Below are 23142 nucleotides of genomic sequence, written 5' to 3' on the forward strand. Positions count from 1 at the left end.
TGACAATACATAGCTATGTGTATTTAAACACACACTATGTATATACATACACATAGAGCTATTAATTCAGGATGATGTAAGGGGAGTATCTGAGCCATAGGTAACAACAGAGGAGGACAACTGCTCCAGCCATAAGAAGTCACAGAATCTGGGAAAAACTATTTGTCACTGTGTGTTGACTCCTATCTATGCCTCAGAGCTGGGGCACAGGGAATATGCTCATTACTGACAGCACATGTGGGACAGATTAGATTTTTCCTGAAGTTCAGCAGTTAAAGGAGTCCTTGACTATGAGGTTGTCACAGGCAGTTCATAGTGAGATATAGGGGGAGCAATGGAAATCCCCAAATTAATACAATTTTCTGGGATTTACCCATATGTAGCCACATATGCACTTACTGAATAACAACTGTGTATTTACACTTATCCATAAAATCACATGCTAATGGGTTTGTAAGTGTAAATCTTGATATGTAAAATATGGGATACATATAGGGCTGGGAGAGAAATCAGCCTTCCCTGCATAGAAATCACATTGAGGTTTTTTTTCCTTTTAAAAAAAGCTTTAGATTCTTTCTTGTTCCATATCAGGATATTTGCACAAATCAAACAGCTGTAAGAAAAAAGCCCATCCAAACAAACAAAAGCCCCCTTTGAATTAAATCTTTCTTAGAAGTTCAAATTCAGCAACACCTGCAGTGTAATGTAAAGAAATAGAAAAAATCATGGGTGGTGGACAGAAGACTTCTATCCCATAGCAACAATTTCAACAAATTTCCCCAAAAACTGCTTTTGAAGTGAAAATATTTTGTAAACAGAACTTTCTCTGCCAAAACTAGAAATTATGTCAAATCAGGATTTTCCAGTGAGATAACACTTCAAAAAGTGCCCTCTCAGGCCCTCCTGTAAAGGGAATTTTGTGCCTAAATCAGCCAATGTTTATTGCCCTGGGCTGTAGCTGCGCACAGGTGATGCAAAGAGATGCTGCACAAACCCCAGCCATCAGCTCTGGGTGTTTGTGTCCTGAGACAGCTCCTGCTTCATGTGAGGAGAGCAGAGCCTTACCCAGAGACTTCCCAAGCTGAACATTTCATGTGGATTGTCTCCTGGTTTATCTTGAGAGCTTTTGAGCTTCAGATCCATGTTTTAGATCAATTGTCAAGCCAGAAGAAGAAAGCAGAATGATATTCCAACACACAGGAACATCATCTCCCACCATCTAGTTGTGCAAAGCCTTTGAACCAATACTTAAACTAAGCTCCCAAATCCTGGATCCTATTCATCCATCTTTCAGGAACACCCCAGCATGGCTCAGTCTTTAAAAAACAATAAACACAAGCCCTGTGAGGGCTGTGCATCCGTCCCCCATCCCACTCACACAGCACCAGCTGGCAGCAAGGAGGGAAGCAAAACCTCCCAGGTCCCTGGCAAAAATCCGTGTTATTTCACAAACGCTCACTCCGACACTTGAACTGTGTCCTCACTGGGACACATCACATTGAAAAAATAAGCTAACATGACATTAAACCTGATTTTGCCTTTGGCAAGGAAAAGGAACTGCATCTGAGATGAGCAGGCTGGCTGTCAGGACCAACCACGACAGCAAGTGCTGCAAAACCTTTCTTCCACCCTACAGTGAGAGGAGGCTGAAAATCCCACATAAAATTGTACATAAAATGTCTTTCTTTTTATACACCACTTCCATGGGTGGATGCACATGACTCTTCAAGGCTGTGCTTGCTTTCCAGCTGTTAAAGAAACTGCTGATGGTCATGTACAGGAATAAGTGTGCTGGGACACTTGTGTCTGTCCTAGCAGGATGGGATGGAGCTCAGGACATGCCAGACCAAACAGCCAAAGTGACATTTCCCCAGGGAATGATGTGAATTTTCTGGCCATGTGGTAGCAACAGTGGGATAAATTGTTTTTTAAAAGTAGCCTCTTTTGCAGTGGTTGTGCCCAGCTGCAGGACTGCTCCACTGCTGCAGCAGTGATTCCCATGGGGCCTGATGATGGAGAGAGTAAATAAAATGGTTTGGTTGGAGCCTTTTGACTCAATTACTCCCTGGTTTGTTCAGCTGGGCTGGTGGTGGCAGGAGCACTCCCCAGGTCCTTGATCCTCGTGTCTGGGGTCAGGGAAGGGGTGACAGCAGGGAGGATGGTGCCACCACGGGGAGCTCAAGCTGCCACCAGAGATGTGAAGCCCATATGAAGCTGGGGTTTAGTGCAACCCCCTCTGCCCTCCAGGGCTCCCCAGGGGGAAACTTGTCTCCTTCATGCTTCTCTACAGCAAAATAAACTACCAAGCTCAGAGGCAGGGCCCCAGCAGGACCCACTGCCTGCCCTTGGCAGGTTCTTGGGCAATGGGGGTTCACAAGTTTAACAAGTGTTTTAGAAACTTGTGCAGCAGGCTTGTCCCATGTCCAAACGGTCTAAATATTTATTTTTTTTTTCACCAGAAATGGCTTAAAAATTAATATTTCATGATATGGTGCATATCTGTGGAAGAGAGCAGTTGTCCCAGTGTGTTTTCATGATGATGAATTCTTAGTCTGCAGAAACTGAGCTGTTGGATTAATTTATTTTATCTGAATCCATCATGGCAGAAGAAAAAAGCAAAATTCAGTCTTGGTTTAAATCAACAGAAGGGTGTGATTAAAAGGGACAGGAGTATCTCTTAACAGTTTCTCTGCTTGTTTCTCAGAGATATACATTGAAAGTTTCAATATTAATCTGAAAAGGTTTTTCAACATAACCATTTCAACAAATGCCAGAGAAAAACACTTCCCTTGGCAGGGCTGAGCCTGCTGGCTCTCCAACAGCCTTTGTCTGGAGGCTGTGAAGCCCTAACCAGGCAGGGTCCCTGGGGATGGACACCAGCATGCTACACAAACAAAGTTTTATTCACATTTATCAGCTGTAGAGAAGGAACAAGGACCTGGTTTATGTGTGGTCAGGTTCTCAAACAAATATAGAAATATATATTCAAGTTATCTGGAGAAACAAACATCTGGCAGCTCAGCCAAAAGCAATACACAGCAGGATGGCTGCTCCCTGTGTATCTACAGTGGGGCAATCCAGGCCCTGCACTGCATTCCTTGGATTTCCTTGGATTTGCCCCTTTGAGCCTGTGTGCAGTGGGTGGCAGCTGCACTCTTCTCTATTTTCCTCCACAACTGCAGAAATTTCAAAAAGTTGTTACTAAGTTTTGATTTTTTTAAAATCAAATTTAAATTATTTATCTTTTTTTTTTTTTTCTTTTCCTTTTATAATGCTTGTTTTCTTGCTTCTTCTACATTGATTCCCTGGCAGCTTTCTGCTTCATCAGAGGGATGCTCAAGTACATTTGCAGATGTGTCACAGCATGAGGGGAAATGCTGCTTTACCACAGTTTTGCATGAAGCAGGGAGAAAAGATTGAAGGGCATGTGTGAGCTCAGCACTACCTCCCAGATTTTTGTATGGACCAAAGACACATCTTGCACAGAATTTACATAAATGCCTGCATATAAAATCAGATCCATTGGCTGACCTCTCCAGCTGCCCTTGCTTGAATGCTGTATTCCACTGTGCTCCTGAAAGCACTTGGGTGATATTTAAAAAAGAACCAAAAAAAAGAATCAAAGCTCTCTGGTGCCTATTCCTACAGTCCAGCTGCTGGGAAAAGGAAACAAATTAACAAAGCTGGCTGGGATCCACCACCACCCCATCAGCACCTATCCCTTGGCCAGAAGTAAATCCCTGATGCTTCAGGAACAAAAGTATCTCAGAAAACCCCTAATGCACTCTGGAATACCATCCGTGGAAGAGAAGGGAAATGCCTGCCTGCCTTTCTTGTCCATCAGTCCATGAGTTCACATGCTGCTATTGGTGTGCAGTGTATATCTGCTCAATTTCCCTCCCTCAGAGTTAAAAAAAAACTGGTTAAAGTGTTGGTGATCAGAAAATTATGCTGCCCTTTTTGAAATCTCAATTGTGAATCTTCTAAGAGGCAGCAGAGAACAGAATTCAGTCTCCTCACTAAATGAAAATCCACTGGCTTCTGTTCATTCTATCAGTGTTCAAGAACCTAAAAGCTGGGACATGGAATTTCATGTGCTGCTTTCTAGCACACTGAGGCAATCCCAATAGTTGCCTGGCTTTCTGGGCACATCCCTGCCTGTTTTCCTCACCAAGAGCAACACCAGCTGCATCTCTCTCTCCTCCAGCAGCATCAGACCCAACAGCAGAATGTAAACAGCACTTCTCCCCAGCTGAAACAGGGTCAGTCCTTTCCCATTTCAAAGACAGGGACAATACCCCAAACCTCAACAGATACACTGAAGTGATAGAGACACAGAATTGCAGTCAGCTGCAATGAAAAACGCCAAGGTTGTGGTTGATGGTCACTGATCCCACTGATCCCACTGATGCTCAGGGGATGTGCCCAAGGCTGGTGGCTGAGGTTTGGTTATCCCTGACTCCCAAATGCAGACACCACCACCCCATGACTGGCAGGCAACCTATGGATGTGTCCATGTGCAGAAAACAAGGCAATGCACACCTCCCATCTAAGATGGCTGGGGAGTTCCCTGATCCATTCACTTTAATGTTGGGTGGGGCAGTGATGAGCTGAATGCTGCAAAATGGGAGGATGGATAAAAGGTGAAACAGTGTGGGTGTTTTGGAATTTACTTGGTTTTTTCTTTTGATTGGTTGTTTTTTTCCTTTAAATATTTTAAAATTTGCTTTTTGTTTTTAGGGTTTTGGGAGTTGGTTTTAGGTTTGTTTTTTTTTTAGTTTTTAATAAAACCCTTCATGCCCAGCACACAGGGGTGAGGGAAGCCAGTGTTCCACAGCCTGTTGGATGGAGGTGACAGGTGTCATCACCCAGAGGCTCCCACACCACCCAGGGCACCCCCAGTGCCCCAGAGCCCGGGGCAGGTGCTGCTCACCTGGTTCTCCACGCCGGCCGGGCTTCCCTCGCCTGCCCGGGGGCCCTGTGGGAGCAGAGAGCACAGGGTTAGTGATGAACCACAGACAGCAGGCTCAGGACAGTGTCTACCACATGTCCTTTTGACATCTCATGGCTTCCCCCCTTTCCCAAATACCAAAATACTTACTATGCTGCAAAATACCAGTTTTTCTTCCCCACAACATAATTCTGGTCAAAAAGACAAGGCAAATTGAGAACCAGGTTTTAAAGTAATCAGTATTGCTTACATAGGAGAGAATTCCAGATCTAACATGGTCCAAAATTCTGGAAAAAATCCTTTGCTGAGCAAGCAGCATTGCTGGACAGTCCCTGCGTACTGCAAATGGTTGTCACAGGCTTGCAAATCCCAATATTTAAAGTATTAAAACGACGAACATGAACCTCTTGGTACTAATCATTATCTGAGTCAGAGCTTCTTCTGTGCAGACTGCTGACATAGCCTAGATCTGGTCATACATTTATAATTTCAGATATAAAGTTTGCTTGTTTTCTTACCCTACTGGGAAGCAATGTCTAAGGGATCAATGAAGTGCCATAAATGACAAAATACCCTTAATTATAGAAAAAAAGCACTCAAACAATAAACTCTGATACAGAATACTGCTCCAGCACACACAGAGTATCTGGGTCCTTGGCAAACCCATAACACCATGTCCCTCATGGCAGTGTGCTGCAGCCTCTCTGCTGCAGGCAGCATTCCCTGCCTGGCCCCTGGAAGCATCACTTCTCCCACAGCACGTGCATTACCAGGCTGGAAGAAAAAGCCTCTTTTTGCAGCCTTCTGCAGCAGGTCAGCCAGCTCTGCTGGAGTATTTGCTGAGTGACAGCAACATTAACAAAAAGCAAGAACTCGCTTTTTATCTGTGAAACAACCTTGCTCCCTCTCCTTTCTGCTGGAAAAGGATGATAAACAAAGATCATTAAATATTTCTGCTCCTATCAGAATTTCCCCTGTTGCATAAACATTTCTGTGCTCAAACATGCAACTGCATCTCCAGAATTTCAGCCAGGGCCTGGAGTTGTCCTTTTTGAAGTTTGGATACACTGTCCAGCATCCCCCTCCCCAGCCCACCACAGAGCTCCAGTGGGAGCCTCAAGCCCCACTTGCTCCCTTGCTATGGGATTGGCAGACAGAAGCTGTGGGCAGTCACAAATGACTGGGAAAAGCATCCACTACTTCCTAAGTAACTTGCTCACAGGGGAGACAAAAAAATACCCCAAATGTATTTGCAGCCTCCTTGAAAGCACATTACAGCCAGAAGGAAGGTTTGCCTCCCCCATCCCAGAGTCAATCTGCTTTGGTGAGGAGCCACAGCTCTGATGAAGCACATTCTCAACCTTGGAGACCAGTGGTGACTGAGCAATTAAAGCCCCCCTACCTGCACCACCTCTGGGCTGATTTTGGGGTCTGACCTCCAGGCAGAGCCTGAGCCTCAGCAGCTTCCCCCTCCCTTGGAGTGCAGGGGGTGCTTTAAACACCAGCCTTGCTTGATCCTTGCTGCCTTCCCAAGGACTCCTCCTGGACCTGTTTCATCTGAACTGGCTCACTCAGTGACCATTCTGCTTTTCCTCCTGCTCCTTAGGGAGGAGGGAATGTCCTAATGGAGGTGTATCTAAAGTATTTAAACAAGTGAGTAATGAGTTGGTGTTGCTGCTTTTAGGCAGCTTAAGGAGACATGATATCAAAAGGTGGATGCACAGAGCTCCCACATAAAGCTTGGGTAGGAGCCATTCAGCTGAGAATGTGAGAAACCTGCAAGAAACCAAAGATTCTGTATTAAAAGGGACCTTATTATTAGGTTGGGGGTTTTTTTAAGTTTAAGGAATTTCTTAATACTTTATACCACATGGGAAAAATTGACTCTTGCCTACACCAGCACAGGTTGTCCAGAGAGATGGTAGATAACCTATCCCTGGAAACATTCAAAGTCAGATTGGATGGAGCTTTGAGTGACCTGATCTGACTGAAAATGTCCCTGCTCCTTGCAGGGAGATTGGACTAGATGACATTTAAAGGTCCCTTCCCAAATCATTTTGTGATCTTATAACTCTTTCCCTACAGACTTCCAGGAAATCTGTAAAGTGGGTGCAGCATATGAATTACAAATATATTTTAGAGATATTTCTTGTGGCAAGAGTGAGATAAACCAAAATTGAGAGAGGAAAAATTTGAAAATCCCTTCTCATCTGTTTCACTTGCTGTTTTTATCTGAAAGCCATTTGGTAAAAAAAAAAAAAAAAAAAAAAAAAAAAAAAAAAAAAAAAAAAAAAAAAAAAAAAAAAAGAAGAAGTAACGTTTTGGAAACTACACTTAGAATCCTGCTGCCATTCAGTAGCTGGGTTAGGAAATGTTTCTGAGGGGATAAAATTACTTAGGGCAAGAGTTGCAAGTGTCAATTCTGATGGGGTGAGCAGGACAGAGCTCCTGGCTCCCACAGGAGAGGGCAGCACAGAGGAGCAGCCCAGGAGTCAATAATGCCACCTGCAACTCCAAACTCTGCAGATGTGATAACATCTCTGCTCAGCACAATTGGAAATTTTTATTTTAGCTTATTCTGGGGGCTCAGCTTTGGGTACTGTTTAATGAACCAGGCATAAAGTGAATCCATATTACACTTCTTGTTTTCAACCCCTTTAAGAAACTACAAAAGAAATTAAGGAGTCCTGGGAATTTGCTTGGACATAAATGTTCCCTGTAAACTGTTACCTAATGACTCCATCTCCCAAGACCTCACAGTCTGATTCTTGTTCAATATAATTAAGATTTATGTTGCATTACAGTAAATTGGGCAAGAGCTGAGTCTTTTCTTCTCACTGTGCCATCCCCACTGTATCAGTTCTGGGAGTCCTTTATTTACATTATTATGAAGTAGAGTTTTGGAGTGGAGAGTGAACACAAAGCATAACAGTCTATTTTTAAACAACTTGTCACATTCAAGCTAAACAGCCTTAATCCAGGGCATAATATGCAATTTCTGACAATATCATAAGTTTCCCAGTAAGATGATAGATTTAGTAACCCAAAGACAAAGAGAGAGAATGAAATACATTGCTATTTGAAAATATTATGAGGAAGAGATGATGGATGTATGTAAAGAATAGCTCCTCAGAAACAAGGTAAAAAGTTCACAGTAAACACTCACAACTGCTGGGCAGCAGCCACTTATGTCATCTACTGTGGGCAAGTAAATGAAATATTAAAAATCAACATCACTTTATTATTCACATAAAATAATGTCAAAAGCCAAACCCATATACTTGTCCACAGTACAGTAAATAACCTTTGTTTGAACCAATTTACCCATTGCAAATTGGGCTGCTCAATCAACACTATAATCCATCAACACCAGGAGAAGAGGCATTCTGTGTGTTTAATGTCTTTTTATCCCTTGTAATTAAACCAAATCTAGTCCTTGCCCCATGTTCCCATGGCTGGGAGGCTGTATTTCTGCCTCCCATCCCTTCAGCTGCATGGATAAATTTCTGCCTGGGCAAATTACTGTTGGGCATAAGGTAAAATCAATGTTTTGTCAAGGATAAAGTGAGTTGAAAATGGTAGCAAGAAAGGGAGTCCAGCAAAACCCCACTGAACACCAATGCTTTGTTAAATGTTATTCCAGTGAAGCACACTTGAGCCAAGAATTGTGGCACCAACTTTTGCCTTTCCCTTACACTTCTCCACATCACCCTCTTGCACTGAGCACACTCACACAGATGTGTTCCATAACTCTGGGTCCATCTCTTCCTTCAAGCCATGTGCTGTTGAGGCTCTCAGGGATTTTTTGGGTTTTTTTTGTTATATTGATCCAAAGAAGTAGTTGGGAACAGCATTCAAGTAAAAACCTTGGCCAAGTGAAATGCAGACCAATCTTAGTGGATCTTTAAACCAGAGGGTTTTTTCCCTTGCAAGCATGACACAGTGAGCTGATCATGTTGTGAAATCTCAATCATAAATATTAGGTTATTTTAGGGCCTCATTTTCTAGAGGAACTCATATCTAACACATTGTGCTCTAACATGAGATTAAGTATTACACCAATTTTACACCACTCATGTGGTTGCACTTAAATTTTTATTTTTTTTCTTTTATGAGCTTCAAATGGTTTAACTTGTTTCCCCTTCTTCCCTTTTGGCATTTTTCAAGTTGTTTTCAATATATCAGCATTTTTTTCAGTTAAAAATGAATCAACCAGAAGAATGGCTGAACAAATTGGTTGGTTCAGCCACTCTCAGAAAGTGGATTTTTTAATTTTTTTTTTTTCATATGGCTTCACTTAGAAGGAAGGAGAACTTTGCAGCAGAGCACCGTGGGGTCTGGTATCAAGCACAAGGAAACCACGGCCCCAGCCTAGCTGGCTGTTCCTGCACAAAGGCCAATTTACTCTCTTGTTCCCTGAGGAAAAGGTTTATGGTTCATGGGCAGAAGTCAGAGGCTGTGATGCTTGCTCAGCTGATACTCATCAGGTATTCAAGTCAGGCTGTGGCTCTGAGGCTGCAGATCTGAGATTAAACAGTTTTGGGTCACAACACTTGGTGTGAACCTTTCTGGCTCTGGATTCCTGCAGACCCAAAGACTCAAAGCAAATACCAGATGCAGATTGGAAACACGCAGCACCTACGGTCTGCAGAAGTTTTCCAAACAAAATAAAAAAAAGTAATATCTAGATTCATTTCAAATTTGGCCCAAGTGCCCCAAAAGTCCTCTGAAGTCCTACATTATGGGCTACATTATGTGTTAGCAAAAACCACCCAGAAAGCAAACTCTAGTTGTTAGCTGGGGAGAGCTCCTTGCACTTCCATACCTGATCCAGTTACTTTCAAGGTACAAAAGAAGCAAGAAATTGTTTTCATTCTTCTACCTTCAAAAGCATCTTCCTCACAATGCACCAGGGAGCTGTGCTCAATCAGGGAGCAAAACATCCTCTCCAGGAGCCAAACTGGAATATTGCTGCTAGTGCTGGGATAATGCAGGGCAGTGTTCAAAATCTGTTAGCCTAAAGCACCTCAGCACCTCAGCACTAAAGGTTTACAGCCTACAACTCTTCTTTACACAGAGCTAAGCTAAAATAGGGGGCACCCCCACAATGAGGGATATCCAAGAGGGGATAGGGTGCAAATTTAAATTGTTCCTACAAGGTGCAGCAGAGCAAAACCAAGTCCCAAATCTAACATTCAGCAGCACTGAAAAAACCTGCACATAAGGTGCAGTAGCTTGAGATGACACACTGTTTCAGGGGAGAAATTTAGGGTGTTTAAGCGTGGTTTTACCTGTAGCCAGAGAAATCCCCTCTTACCCTGGATGGATGCTTGTTGCAAAAGAAATTAAAAAAAAGTTCAAGCTCATTCAAAGTGTGGAATAACAGATGCACACTCCCCGAAACCAAAGCTCTGATTTTGCTCCATTTAAAACAACCAAGATGGTGCCACTCACTCCATCCTCTGGATTCCCCACCCTCCACCCCTAAATAATTTTTTTCTTTTCTTCCCACACCCAGAGACAGTTTCTTCAAACAGTCAAGTGCATACAGTTCTTTTGTTTAGCCATCAGAGCACGAAGATAAACTGAATTTGAGATATAAATTAAGAAGTGACTGGAATAAAGCCACAATTGCACTTACATCAAACATGGGATTTTTCTTCTCTTGTTATGGCTGCTCTTACTCAGGCCATTTCCAGATAATACACTGGCACAGCTGCAGTGCAGGGCAGGAGCAGATGTTTTCAGCATACCCCCCTCTATTTCTAAAACAAGAGGATGCATATTTTGGCAGCTGTGGGGGCTGCTATATGCAAGGTAAAAAAGTTTTCATGGCATATTTCAGTTTTCCACATCTGCACCGAGACAGCTGCTTCAGTCCAAGTCCTGGACAGAGATGGGAACTTTGAACATCTTTCAGAAAGTGTCTGTGCACAAACACACACACACATATTTGGTTTCATGTTTCTTTATGAGAACAGTGACCAGCTCTGTTCATTGTCCCCATATGTTCCTCACACTTAAAACACTTAGAAAGATTAAAAAAACCATTCAGGTCACAATCTCTTCAGAGACTTACTGGTTAGGCCAGTCAGACATAACTGTATTAATGTGAATCTGGAAAATAAACACAGACTCATTTTTCTTCTATGGATCCAAGCTAGAAATCCATGTAGTGGTAGAACTGGGGAACAGAAATGTTGCCAAACTCACGCTGCATTTGATTGGCATTCATGTGCTTACATTATCTCCAGTACAAGGTGACTGAAAGCAGCACTGCCCAAAAGGATGAGCAAACAGACACCCTTGAGGTCTTTTTCTTCCTCAAATGATTTCTAACACAAACTCACCTCAGGGAAGAATCAAGAAGTCACCAGAAATAGATTTATTCAGCAGATGAAGATGATGATTGCTCTATTCAAATCACTAAATCTGCCTGATGAAACACCAGCCTGTTTACCAACACAAGGAGCAGATGCACATCTCAGGAGCACCTCTACAACATGAGGTAGTTGTGTATTTCTTGTAGGAATAAGACACTTTTTTTTTTTTTTTATGCAAGAGACTTCTGTAAGGTAAGGAAGATAACAAAGCACTTATTTCTTCCTTCAGCTTTCAGTTGCAATCTCACATTTAAACAAGTTTGACATGTTGGATTACAAAATCTCTTGTGAAACATTCAGATCTGACACAAAGTACTTGGGTTTTGATGAATTTCATCTTTGGAGCACGGAAGTACTCAAAGCTAATGCTTCTTATCTACAATCAGAATTAGCCCTTCCAGAGCCAAGATCCCACAGAGAAAAAAAAAATAGAACTCTTTCTCATTTTCAGTATGTGAAAAATGAGAAACCAGCAAATCAAGACTTTGAGAGCAGATGAATAACAGTTATCTAGGGAAGATCCCAGTAACTATAGAGAAGTGTATATATTGGAGATTTTAAGCAAAAAAAATCCCATCCTTTGTATTTAAATGTTATTCCCACACTTGCAGACACAGTCTGTGGATAATGCCCCTTCTGGCAGGATTTTCCATGCTCATTGTTTCCCAGTTTCCTATGAAGGGGAGCCCAAGCTGCCATGTGCAAACCATAAAGCATCCAAGGGATGGGGCCAAGCACATCCTAAGAACACACCCACGACCATCACAGCAATATCACCAAGAGAATTTGCTTCTATGTTACAAATCAAATTCAACATAAAAATCAAAGTGTTCCTGTTTCCAAACTCATCCAACAATGCACTTACATGTGACTATTTCAGCATTTCTAAAAAAGCTGTTAAATTCTTCCTCCTGTGGTCTTCAAAAGAAACATTTTTCTCCTGTGTAACCCTCTCTCCACCCCAAATCTCTTGCATGCAGAAGGTATTTCCTCCTCCTTTTTAAGGACTATCTTGTTTTCTACACCTTATTTCCACAAGCATCATCATCTATACAAAGAGAGAAAATCAGGAATTGCCTGTCAAGCAAATATGAAGTCAGCTTCTGGAGCTGTTTCTACTTCCATTATCTGCATTAACCCTGACCAGGGCTACATGATGCCATATGCTTCAAAAGACAGGGAAAAAGCACATCCTAGTGAAACAGAACCAAGCACAGTGCAAACAGCCAAATCCCCTCCATGTGGATGAAGCCTTGTAAAACGTAAGTAAAAGCTGCACAAAGCAAAACTTTAAAAATCACATCATTTTATCCCAATGAGAGCAGTGTCACACAAATAAGCAGCTGTAAGTTACAGACACTAACAAGGTAGTCTGTTTGAAAATAATTTTACCCAACATAAAACATCCAGTGAAACTCCCACACTGTCTTCAACAGAGTTAAGTGGTGGAAGTTAGACACAGGTGATCCTCCTCCCAGACACTCAAAATTAAATTGATGTGCGAATTAATTCTGCCCTGAATTATCCAACAAGAAGTTAATCTAAGAATCAGACTCATTTAGGTTGGAAAAAGCATGTAAGATCATTAAATCCAACAATTAACTCAGCATTGCTAAGTCCCTAAATGCCACAAAAAGAGAGCAGGCCATCTGCAAGAAGACTTGCTGACCCAAAGAAAAAAAAAAAAAAAAAAAAAAAAAGCCTTCTCTCTTTTAAGTAGAAAAAAAATTCAATAACAATGTAAATTTGTATATATAAAATATACATGCCCCAAATGTCCTCATTTTTAGTTTCTATTAAAATAAACAATTTTTAGAACAAACATGTAAATCTCAGTTTTGCCATGAGAAGAATAAGGCTGGGGTCACCCTGTGATTTCTCTGGGTACAGCTGAGGGTGTCACCATCATGGGAGAGGACATGACATTTCTTGGCCTTTGCATTTTTCTTCTCCCTTCTGCTAATATGTTTGCAATAAATCTGACAAGAACTTAAGCTCTAGCTGTACATTTAGAGCACAACTCAAATTCTTTGGAAATTATAACCTTTTGTGAAAGGGCAAGTGCATAACCATATATTTGAGGGATACAGTCTCTGCTTAATGCTGTGGGAAATTGTCTTTTTTATAACTAGGAAAGTTCTCTTTGCAGTATTTCCAGGAAGGGAAAGGCTGGAGAGCAGCTGATGAAGAGCATGACAAAAGTAGAAGAAAACTTGAGAATAGAAGACCTGAGGAGTAAAAGGGTAAAGTAAATCAAAAGCCAGAAAGAGTCTTTGAGTGTAATAAAATATCCCTCACATGGTGTCAGACCAGCCTTGCAAGGGGGTCCCTCCCTGCTTGAGATGGGACTGGAGATGAGACATCAACCCAACCTTGTGGATGCTTCCCACATCAGGCCTGAAACTGGGGTGGAAAAAAATGGCAAATGCAGCAATTCCAGTCCCAGAGCAGCAGGAACAATATACTTTGTTCTCACAAATTGGGACCAGGTAGGTTGGCACAAGGGCTTTGGCAAAGAAACAATTTTGCCTCAAATTTGAGACCAGAGCTGTAGTATTAGATCACTTACTCAGACTTAAGTTGTGAGCAGCTGTTTGGCTTTTATTTCACACAAAAGCTTATACTGTAAAAGGAATTCCTGGCCCACATTCAGATGCTATATTTGCTCATAAGCAGTGTTTCTCATTTCAGTCCTGATAATGCAATGAAATCAGTGATGAAAAATTTTTACAGAAGTGATGCAGAGGAAAAAAAAAAGTATTTCTTTAGAAGTACTTGGGTTTTGTCATTTGCTAAAATTAACTTCTTATTTTAACTCTTGTTTTAAGGGAATATAATTAAAAGTACAAGCATGTTCTCTGCCTTCTGACCTTGGGCAAACACCAGATTGACTGTGTGTAAACAATTTGCTTTCCCACCCCTCTGAGATCCTTCCAACAAAGGAATACATGAACTCTAATGAAAAATACAGTTTCCATTCTATAGGCAGAACCAGCACATGCTACAGCCATATTCAGTCCCCAGGAAGAAAATGGTGTTTCCTGTAGCAAGTGTGAATGATCAAAACAATATAATCCCTTTTACTGCCATGTACCTGACCTACATTGCACAGCTTCCAGCAGAAATCAGCTGAGGTAGTCACAGTGAAAATTGCCAGATGAGGCCTAAATGGCCACACTTATAAGCTCTAATAAATAAAACTAATTAATGACTAACTTAAGAGCAGCATTTGTATATCCATTTAAAGAATTAGACTTCCAGCCATAATGCTAATCCATGTGAAGTCTGAATTCAATTAACAAGCTGGAGCATGATAATGCAAAGGAAGTGATTAGGGAAAAAAAAACAAAAACAAAACAACCAAAAAACCAAAATAAAATCACTTTCAGGCTGGGTACAGGTAATAATTGCACAATTCTCTGGGCAACCCCATGAAATATAAAAGTGCTCCAGAATTTAATCACAATTTGGCAGCTCCAACCTGAGATACCTGGGCACAGAGACATGAAAGGAGTGCTCACTCCAGGCTGGGAGTGTGGATGATAAAGGATGTGGTTGGCAATGGGGCTGACCACAAAGCAGCTGTAGGAAAAGCAGAACTAAAATAAGAGGTGTAGTAGCACATATAAAAGCAGAGTTAAGATACCAGAGGGCCTGCTGACACTTCTCTGGCAATGCCATGCCTTGGATGCTGGCTGGATGTGGGGAGCAGGTGCAATTAGTGAAATGGGATGAGCCAGCACTCACAAATTTGCAAAGGCAAACTCTGTTACAGCCCCTTTCTGCCTTGTTCAGGGCCTGCTCTGGCCCAGAATTCAGTGGCAATGGTTGTTTCTATTGAAGTGCAAAGAGGAGATGATTTATTGCTCACACATCTGGGAAATGTTTCAGTAACAAGCTCATTTTAGACCATTCTCTTCTGGGCCAATGTGCTGCACCACAAGCTGCTTCCAAGCAGGAGCCTGAGCTGATGCCTCTCCCAGACACAGGTACAGTGTGCACATTAAACCCACAGATTACCAAAAGAAACACTGTAATTTGCTTAATCAGGTAATTTGTCTACTCAATACATCTTATTTGATGACCAGTCTGGTTTATCTGAGATCACCAGTCTGGCAAACAGCTCAAAAAGCCATAATGAAGTGACTGACTTTGCTCAGCTGCTTCTTCCAGATGCTTAGTTCATTACCAATTACCCAAAAGCATCTTTCAGAGGTATCTAGACCATCTTTAGCTCCAGAGTTTCAGTTGTCTATAAAGCTATAGGTCTATAAATATTTTACATGGCAGCTAAACCTATTCTTTCCCATTTTAAAGTAGAAAAAGCAGGATCAATAGGACAGAAAGGCAGCAGTGTGGGAGGTGTACAGCATTTTCCTTTTTTAATAGTGAAAAGCATCTTGAAGATCAAATGGAAAATTTAAACTATTTCTTACAGTCCCAAGGTGCAAATTTTTACCTGTGGATACTTGAATTGTATCATCTGTGCTTTTTAGAGCTCAGCTAAACAAATGGTGGATGGCCAATTTAACTTACCAAATGATATCCAGGAAAGGTTCAAAGCTTTAGCAGAGATGAGGTATTGTTGCTCTTTAAACACTGAGATGAGATGAAAAGAAAGAGGCAATTATTCTGAGCAAAGCTATCCAATATGTTACTAAGTTTGGATAAGACCATCAGTTTCCACTTGTATTTTAAAGAGTCCAAGTTTGGGGAAAACAGCACAAAACATGGTGAAAGAAGGAAACCAAGCCAGAAAAATATGAAAGGGAAAGACAAGAAGCATCTGACTTTCTTTTGGTTTGGAGTTAAGGACAAGAGCAGTGGTGGGATCATACAAACCCAGGAGAGACAGAACCACCTTCTGGCACAGAAAGGGACCAAAGAGAAACAATGAGTAAGATTTCACTTCCCAAATATGTCAGCTTGAGACTTGATTGAAGCATTTTATCATTTTATGAGCATTTTTTTTCATAGACCACTGTTTTCTTAGTCATATGCTCTAGGTACTATACAAAGACTTTTGCCAGCCCTCCAAGTCTACCTTGTTCTTGAAAGACAATGAAAACTGGCAGGTTTCTCCTCAAAGTGAAGCAGCAGGGTTTGCCTTCATCTTACATTGATTAATATATGATGCCTGTTGCTGGATCTTTCCAAGATTTTAACTGGAATCAGACCTGGATTTTAAATGCAACACAATAAGTAAAATCCTGCTTTCAATTTTGCTTTCTGGATTCCAGGATACACTTTTACACTATTGATATCCTGGATGTAATTTCACCTGAGGATCAAAAAGTATTTCAAGAAGAAACCTTGAGAGTCTTGCATGAATATAGATATATTGCCACTGAATTCTGAAATAGAGTTAATGAAGCCTTTGAAAGGGCTGTTAACCACATATTGAAGTGTAGCAGATGGAAACTAACACTTGAAAGCAGGAAAAAAAAGAAAAAAACATGCTGGTAGGGGTCACAGGATTACAATACTTTCAAACCACTGCTTCAGGTTGGTTTTTTTTCTCCCAACAGATGAAAATTTTCTAGGACATCTGGCAGATTCCTCCAAGAATTGTGTTGGTGTAATTTGATTATTCATCAATATCTATTATCAGCCTTTCCACATTCACTGCATCCATAGCTGAATAATACAGAGCCCATTTGTGCTGCAGGCCAGGACTTCGAGGGATTTAGGGAGTACTCAGTCTGAAGGTGAAACCAAATCCCAATGTTTCCACACATTGTAGGCTTCAGAAAACATTCCAAAAATTCCCACCCTAAGAGTAGAAATACCTACAGATCCAAGAGGATTTTATAGAGACTAAATATGGTTCTGTAGAACTAAGGGAATAACTAGAATAACAAAAAAAGGCATTTCCCATTTTCCCTTCTCCTCTCCCAAATTGTTCAACAGTCTCAGAATACATTCTGGGTTTGGATTTTCCAGATAATTAGAAAGACCACAAAGCCAGAGTAAATTCCCAAAGTACATTTTGCTTTGCAACCACACGTCCACATTATCTTAGTGCTACTCCCAGTCAGCTCCATCCCCATCTGTGCATCCCCTGCAAGTCCCACCCTCACCAGCAGCCTGTGGAGCAATTCTGCCATGCAGCAAGAGCAGGTATTTCACACCACATAGTCCTCAGCCTCTGGAAAAATGTCCCTAAATTAATCTGATGCAGAGCAATGACATCTTCTGAACTGGTGAGGAGGAAAACCTGTCCCCAGCAGGAGCTCCTGGGGAGTCCTGTGTCCCCTCCTGCCTCAAAGGAACCTTGTGGGACTCAGCTTGTGCTGCACTCACATACATGTGAGTGGTTGCACAAATCTATAACTAGGAATCCCACTGGAACCATGGCTAAAACTTGTCCTAAGCCAGGCTTTTTTTCTGGGAGGGAGGTGTCCCCTCACCCCGAGGCAGAGGTGCAATAACCCAAGTTTCCCGGGTGAAAGCTCTGAAGAATGACATCTGGTTTCTGCACAGCTTGGCTGTCAAACCTCTCTCGTGCTGAGGTTTCTGTTTCTTATCTTCTCTCTTGTGTTTGGAGCTCACACAAGCTCTGTTGGAGTGCAGGGCTGGCTGCTGCAGGGCTCAGCCCCCAGGGCCCCTCTGCACCCTGGGTGCCAGGCAGGACCAAGGCTGGGCACCTTGCAGGTCTCCCCTAACCCCTGGCATGGCTTGACCTCTGTTTGCCTCAAAAGTGACCCACAGTCTTCCTCTTGGAGATGAAGTAAATCCCAACTTACTCTCAGTCACAACTCTGCCGCTTCTTTTCACAGCTCTCTCTAAACCCCTCCTGCTGCTGACAGAGATTATTCCCCACCTTCATTTTCTTCTGGCACTGTTGAATTATATGTGTTTACATTTACTGCAGTACCATAAAGCAGAGTAAATTTTGCAAACACTCTGGCTGAATCCATATAATAATAAATCAGATCCTCCAAGAAACTATATGTCACTTGTATAAAAGAGCAATGCTTAACACCCCCCCCCCAAAAAAAAAATTATCACAGCTGCTTCTCCCCTCCCTCCAGCAACTCCTCAGCCACCTCTGAAAGCTGTTATTGCTCTGACTGACAGGGGGACATCAACAACCCAACACAAGCTGACTGACTGACAAACCCCTTTCCTTTTAAAACAGATTTTGCTTGGTAAACCATTTAAAACATGTCAAACAGTTCAACAGTTCCCTGTGAAACTACTGCCAGCTCCATCCCCTCTGGAGAAGGTAATTATCTTATTTATAGAGGTTGGGGAACAAATGCTGAATTTCTTTTCCATAATCATTTATTAATTGTTCTCATATTGAAAAATTTACTTTGGTAAAATAAATAAGATCCAGCCCTTCCTCATATTGCTGCAAGAAAAATGAATTTTGCAGAAGTAGGGCAGCCCAGGGCAGGAGCCAGCTCTCACTTGTCCCATTCACAAACTGAATGGGAAACTGTAGAAAGCAGTTAGGAAAGAGTACCTTTACAACAGGGGAAAAAAAAAAGAAAAAAGAAAAATATAGTCCCAGATTACAGATATTCAACACAGTTCACTCTGAGCATTTATTGTGCTATTACTGTTACAGGAACCAGGAGACTTTTATCCTTTTTTTTTGCAGAGGGCAGGCATACAATGCTCCTTTTTTAAAGACACTGCTATTGGATATACCCACATGACAACAAAAATGAGTTTCAATAGAAAACAAGCAGAAAGAAGAAAAGGACAAACAACAACTTGAGTATAACCATAAATTTCCCATGGTCACTTAACTCTGGCAATAGTGACTCACTCAGAGTTTATTGAACCATTTTACAACCATGATGGAGAATTCATTTAATCATGTAGATGCCACCTCTTTTTTCAGTTCTTAAATCATGAAAAGGTGCCTTTGAAATTTCAGGGGTATGGGTTTTACCTGAAAAAGCAGAGTTTGATGCTTATGGGAGGGGTAATTTTATGCTTTTACAAGAAAAAATATTTTAAGCTACAGCAGGAAATTGCAAGCAACTAATGTAAACTGGACACTTGACAATCACTAGAAAATATTTACACTAATATAACTATAACTGCCCAAAGGAAACAAACAAATGCCAGAAACACAACTTAAGTTGATGGAATGAGAAATAAACACAAGAATAATGGGTGGGTTCAGCCCAAAACCTTCATGCACATATGTGGAGCAGTCCCTTCTCCTCCAGTGCTGCTCCTGCATCCCCATCTCCCTGATCCAACCCAATAGACTCCACTACAGATGTGCTCTGGGATGTGGGAGTGCCTTCATTTAAGCCATTGTAAACCTCAAACTCTGGCCCCAAGTTGCCCCACGGGAAGTTTAGATTATATAGGAAGAAAAACTTCTTCACTGAAAGGGTGGTCAGGCATTGAACAGCTGCCCAGGGAAGCAGTGGAAATGCCATCCCTAGAAGTGTTGAAAAGGTGTGTGGATGGGGCACCTGGGAACATGGTTTAGTGCTGGGTTAATGGTTAACCTCAATCTCAGAGGTCTTTCCTATCCATAACAATTCTGGGATTCCATGATTCTAATGCATTTTCTCATTAGAAGAGGTGATGATGAAATCCAGAAGAGAGAAGCAGCTCACAGGGACGCTTAGCTTCTCTAAACACTATGGAAATTACAGGCACTCTTAAGTCCATACAATTCTCAGTTTGAGCAACTAAAAACCCAGAGCTGCTTTGTTGTTTCCTTGTGCTGGAGAATGACAGAATGGGTCAGGTCAGAAGGGATCTCTTGGGTCATCTGATCCAAACCCCTGCCCAGAAAGGGTCATCCCAGAGCACATGGCACAGGATTATGTTTGGACAGTTCTTAAATGTCAGTGATGGAGACTCCACACTCTCTCTGGACAGTCTGTCCCAGTGCTCATCACTGCCCACTGAAGAAGTTGTTCCTCATGCCCAGGTGAACCTTCCTGTGCATCAGTTTCTGTCCATTGCCTCATTCTATTATTTGGTGCCACCAGGAACAGCCTGCCTCCATCCCCCTGACACTCTCAGACACATTTATTTATGTATTTACATATATTTATGCTTATATATACTGAAATCATGCATTGTATGGGGCTGCAAAGACCCTCAGCTCATACTGCTCCTGAATCAACTCACACAAACCCCGAGGGCTTCATTTGCATCTGAAAAACAAAAAGCTGCACCATGGCAGCAGCTCCTGCCCGGAGTTAAGGAGGTGATAAACATGCTGAGTGCAGCATGGACCAGCATCTCTCTGGTTTTAGCTCTTGTTGACAGTGGATGAACTTCAGATTTAGAGTTGTGCATACAGAAATTGCAATTTGGATTTGGAGCCGGGCTGATTACCCTGCTGGTGGAATGTATGGCAGCATGGCAAAGGGGACATGAGCCACACTCTGGGCTCAGCACAGTCCAGCTGGCAAGGCAGAAATACCCAAACACAAGGGCTGGCTTTGTTTTGCTTGTGGGAGCTTCATAGCACAAACTGCTTAATTCTGTGCTTTTGGTCTGCTGTCTTGTTCTGGAGGCTCTGCAGAAGCTGTTGTTTCTCTGATATGAACTTTGCAAACCAGAGGAACTTCCACCTTGTCCAGTGAAAGGCAGAGCCCTTTCAGCAAGTCCCTTGGACATCGTGGCCATGTGCACAGAGCAACAGCCAGCAGAAGAAATTAATTCAGCACATAAAGAACAAAGCATATCAGGCCTGCCAAGAGAAATACTAACTTTGCTCAGATATAAGCGTGTTTGACATTGGTTTAACCATATTAATTTGCATACAATGCACATCTTGCACAAAATTGGATGAGCTAATGACAAAGGGGATAATTTCACAAAGCAAACAATGTCAGGGCACAAAAGTCAGTTTTTCATCATAATACTTCAGGTATTTGAGTACCCACAAAACAAACAAAACAGGATCAAACAAGCCTAGAGCAGCATCACTTCCCAGCTAATCCCTTATTGAAACCTGTGCTTTGCACAGGTAGCAACTCTGTCATCCTTCCCTCCCCACTCCACCGGCTCAAAATTCCTGCAAATACCACAGCCCATTTGACAATTCCCAGTATGAAAGATGCCTGACATATTTCCATCTGCATCCTCATTTACAGCAGCCCCAGACTCACAGTCGTGCTGCACTAATCCCCAGTTCAGCCATCCCCAACCTCTGCCTTTGCTGATTACCCCAACCCTGACCCACTGAGCAGTGAGATTTAATCCTCCCCTGAAATGCTTCCAAACCAGATTCAAACTGCCAAGAAAAAGTCCACATTCCTCAATTTCTATCACCCTTGGCTATATGCTTTGTTGGCTGAATTATCTTAATAGAAATATGTAAGTACTCCAATGTGAGTGCATGTTTATCCCCACCTCTGGAGAGAAACCTGCCTTGCCCTAGAGCCATCACACCCTAGGGAGCCCCTTTACCTTCCATTGCTCTGGAGATTTGCAGATTAATCTCACCAAACCAGCTCTTTTAAACAGCACAGGCCATTCAAAACAGCTTTTCTGCATAAAAACAAAGACCTGTTTCTAGACATTATCCACCACTTCCACACAGATCACCTGAAGCTTGCTCTACATTTTTCTAGAAAGGAGGGAAGATTTTTTCTCTGCCTCATTGGACTTTGGACACACTGAATATGCCAGTACATGCCCAGAAAAACCTTTTTGCAGCCCAAGTCCAAACGGGTCCTCACTTTGACCAAATATTGGTAACATTCCTCTGTCTTTCTCTCCTCCTTCAAATTCCTTGGACAAAGATGTTGAGGAAAAGAGCCCAACTCTTTTTGCCAAGGGATGCACAGAATCCCTCTGTGCTTCCTCACACAGATGGTTTCTGAGAAAAAGTCACGTACAAACAACATCTGCAAAACTACCATAAGACTCAGACCTCCACAGCATCCTAAGCAGCTGTCTGCCATAGAATAAACAAATATTTTTCTTGTTTTGTGTCTAGCAGCACATTTTATCCAAGAGATCTACAGTGATGACTTGTGGGAGGGAGAAGTCATTTTGGGGGAGATGGGGAGAGAGCTGGGATAGTGTTATACTGAGAAAAGCAGTAGCTCCTGAATGTCTCAAATTGTGCTTTTGTCTCTAAATAAAACCCACCTTTTGAAAGGTGGAGAAGACTAGTTATTAATTAAAAAACAAACCCTGATGATCATTACATAGATTTAAGTACCAGGGGGGCCACTGGACAGCCTAGTAAAGAAAGATGTCCTTTCCATTAAAATTTCACTCCCTCCAAAATAAAATGATTATTTTTTTAAATTCAAATATCCCAATCCTCCATATAAAGATCCCAACTTCACTAACTTGAGGGGCACAGGTCACTGCAGCTGTGGAGTGCTCATGACAACAGGAATTTCCTCGTGTCCTGGACAAAGGGTTCACACCAAAAGAACTGGCAGCATCTCCATTGAAATGAAATATTCTCCTTCCCTTTTTTGTGCCACACGCAAGCTCCCCCACTAAGTTTCAAATTGGTTTTTAATCTAGTTATTAAATTAAGTGTCTTTTTTATCTTAGAAAAAAGGTTTTATTTGTTGATTTGTTTATGATTTCTTTTAGAACCAATGTAAGAGGTCAAATAAATTCCAGATGACATCCAGACTCTTCTGTATTTGAAATTTTTTGTGTTTTCTTTTGAAATTTGTAGAAAGGATCATGTAAAGAGCACAGTAAAATGCAATGATTTTTAAATCCCCAGATTTTCATCTTCTGCTTGGCAGGATCTCATGGCAGGATCTGTACTACAGAATACCAACTTGTTTTATATGAGGTTTAATTTTCTTTATTTTTCAACATGACTCACAATACTCACTA

The 23142-nt window shown here is 41.8% G+C and overlaps 1 protein-coding gene across 1 annotated transcript in view; it reads right to left on the reverse strand.

Moving 5' to 3' along the window:
- The window catches only part of COL23A1 (collagen type XXIII alpha 1 chain), a 169683-nt gene that overhangs the window by 41373 nt on the left and 105168 nt on the right, over positions 1-23142 (reverse strand). Inside the window, exon 3 of the mRNA XM_079320229.1 lies at positions 4934-4978. Coding sequence (XP_079176355.1) covers positions 4934-4978 — 45 coding nt within the window. The remainder of the gene's footprint in view (positions 1-4933; positions 4979-23142) is intronic.

The sequence above is a fragment of the Erithacus rubecula genome, assembly GCF_903797595.1.
Source record: "Erithacus rubecula genome assembly, chromosome: 16".
NCBI lineage: Eukaryota > Metazoa > Chordata > Aves > Passeriformes > Muscicapidae > Erithacus > Erithacus rubecula.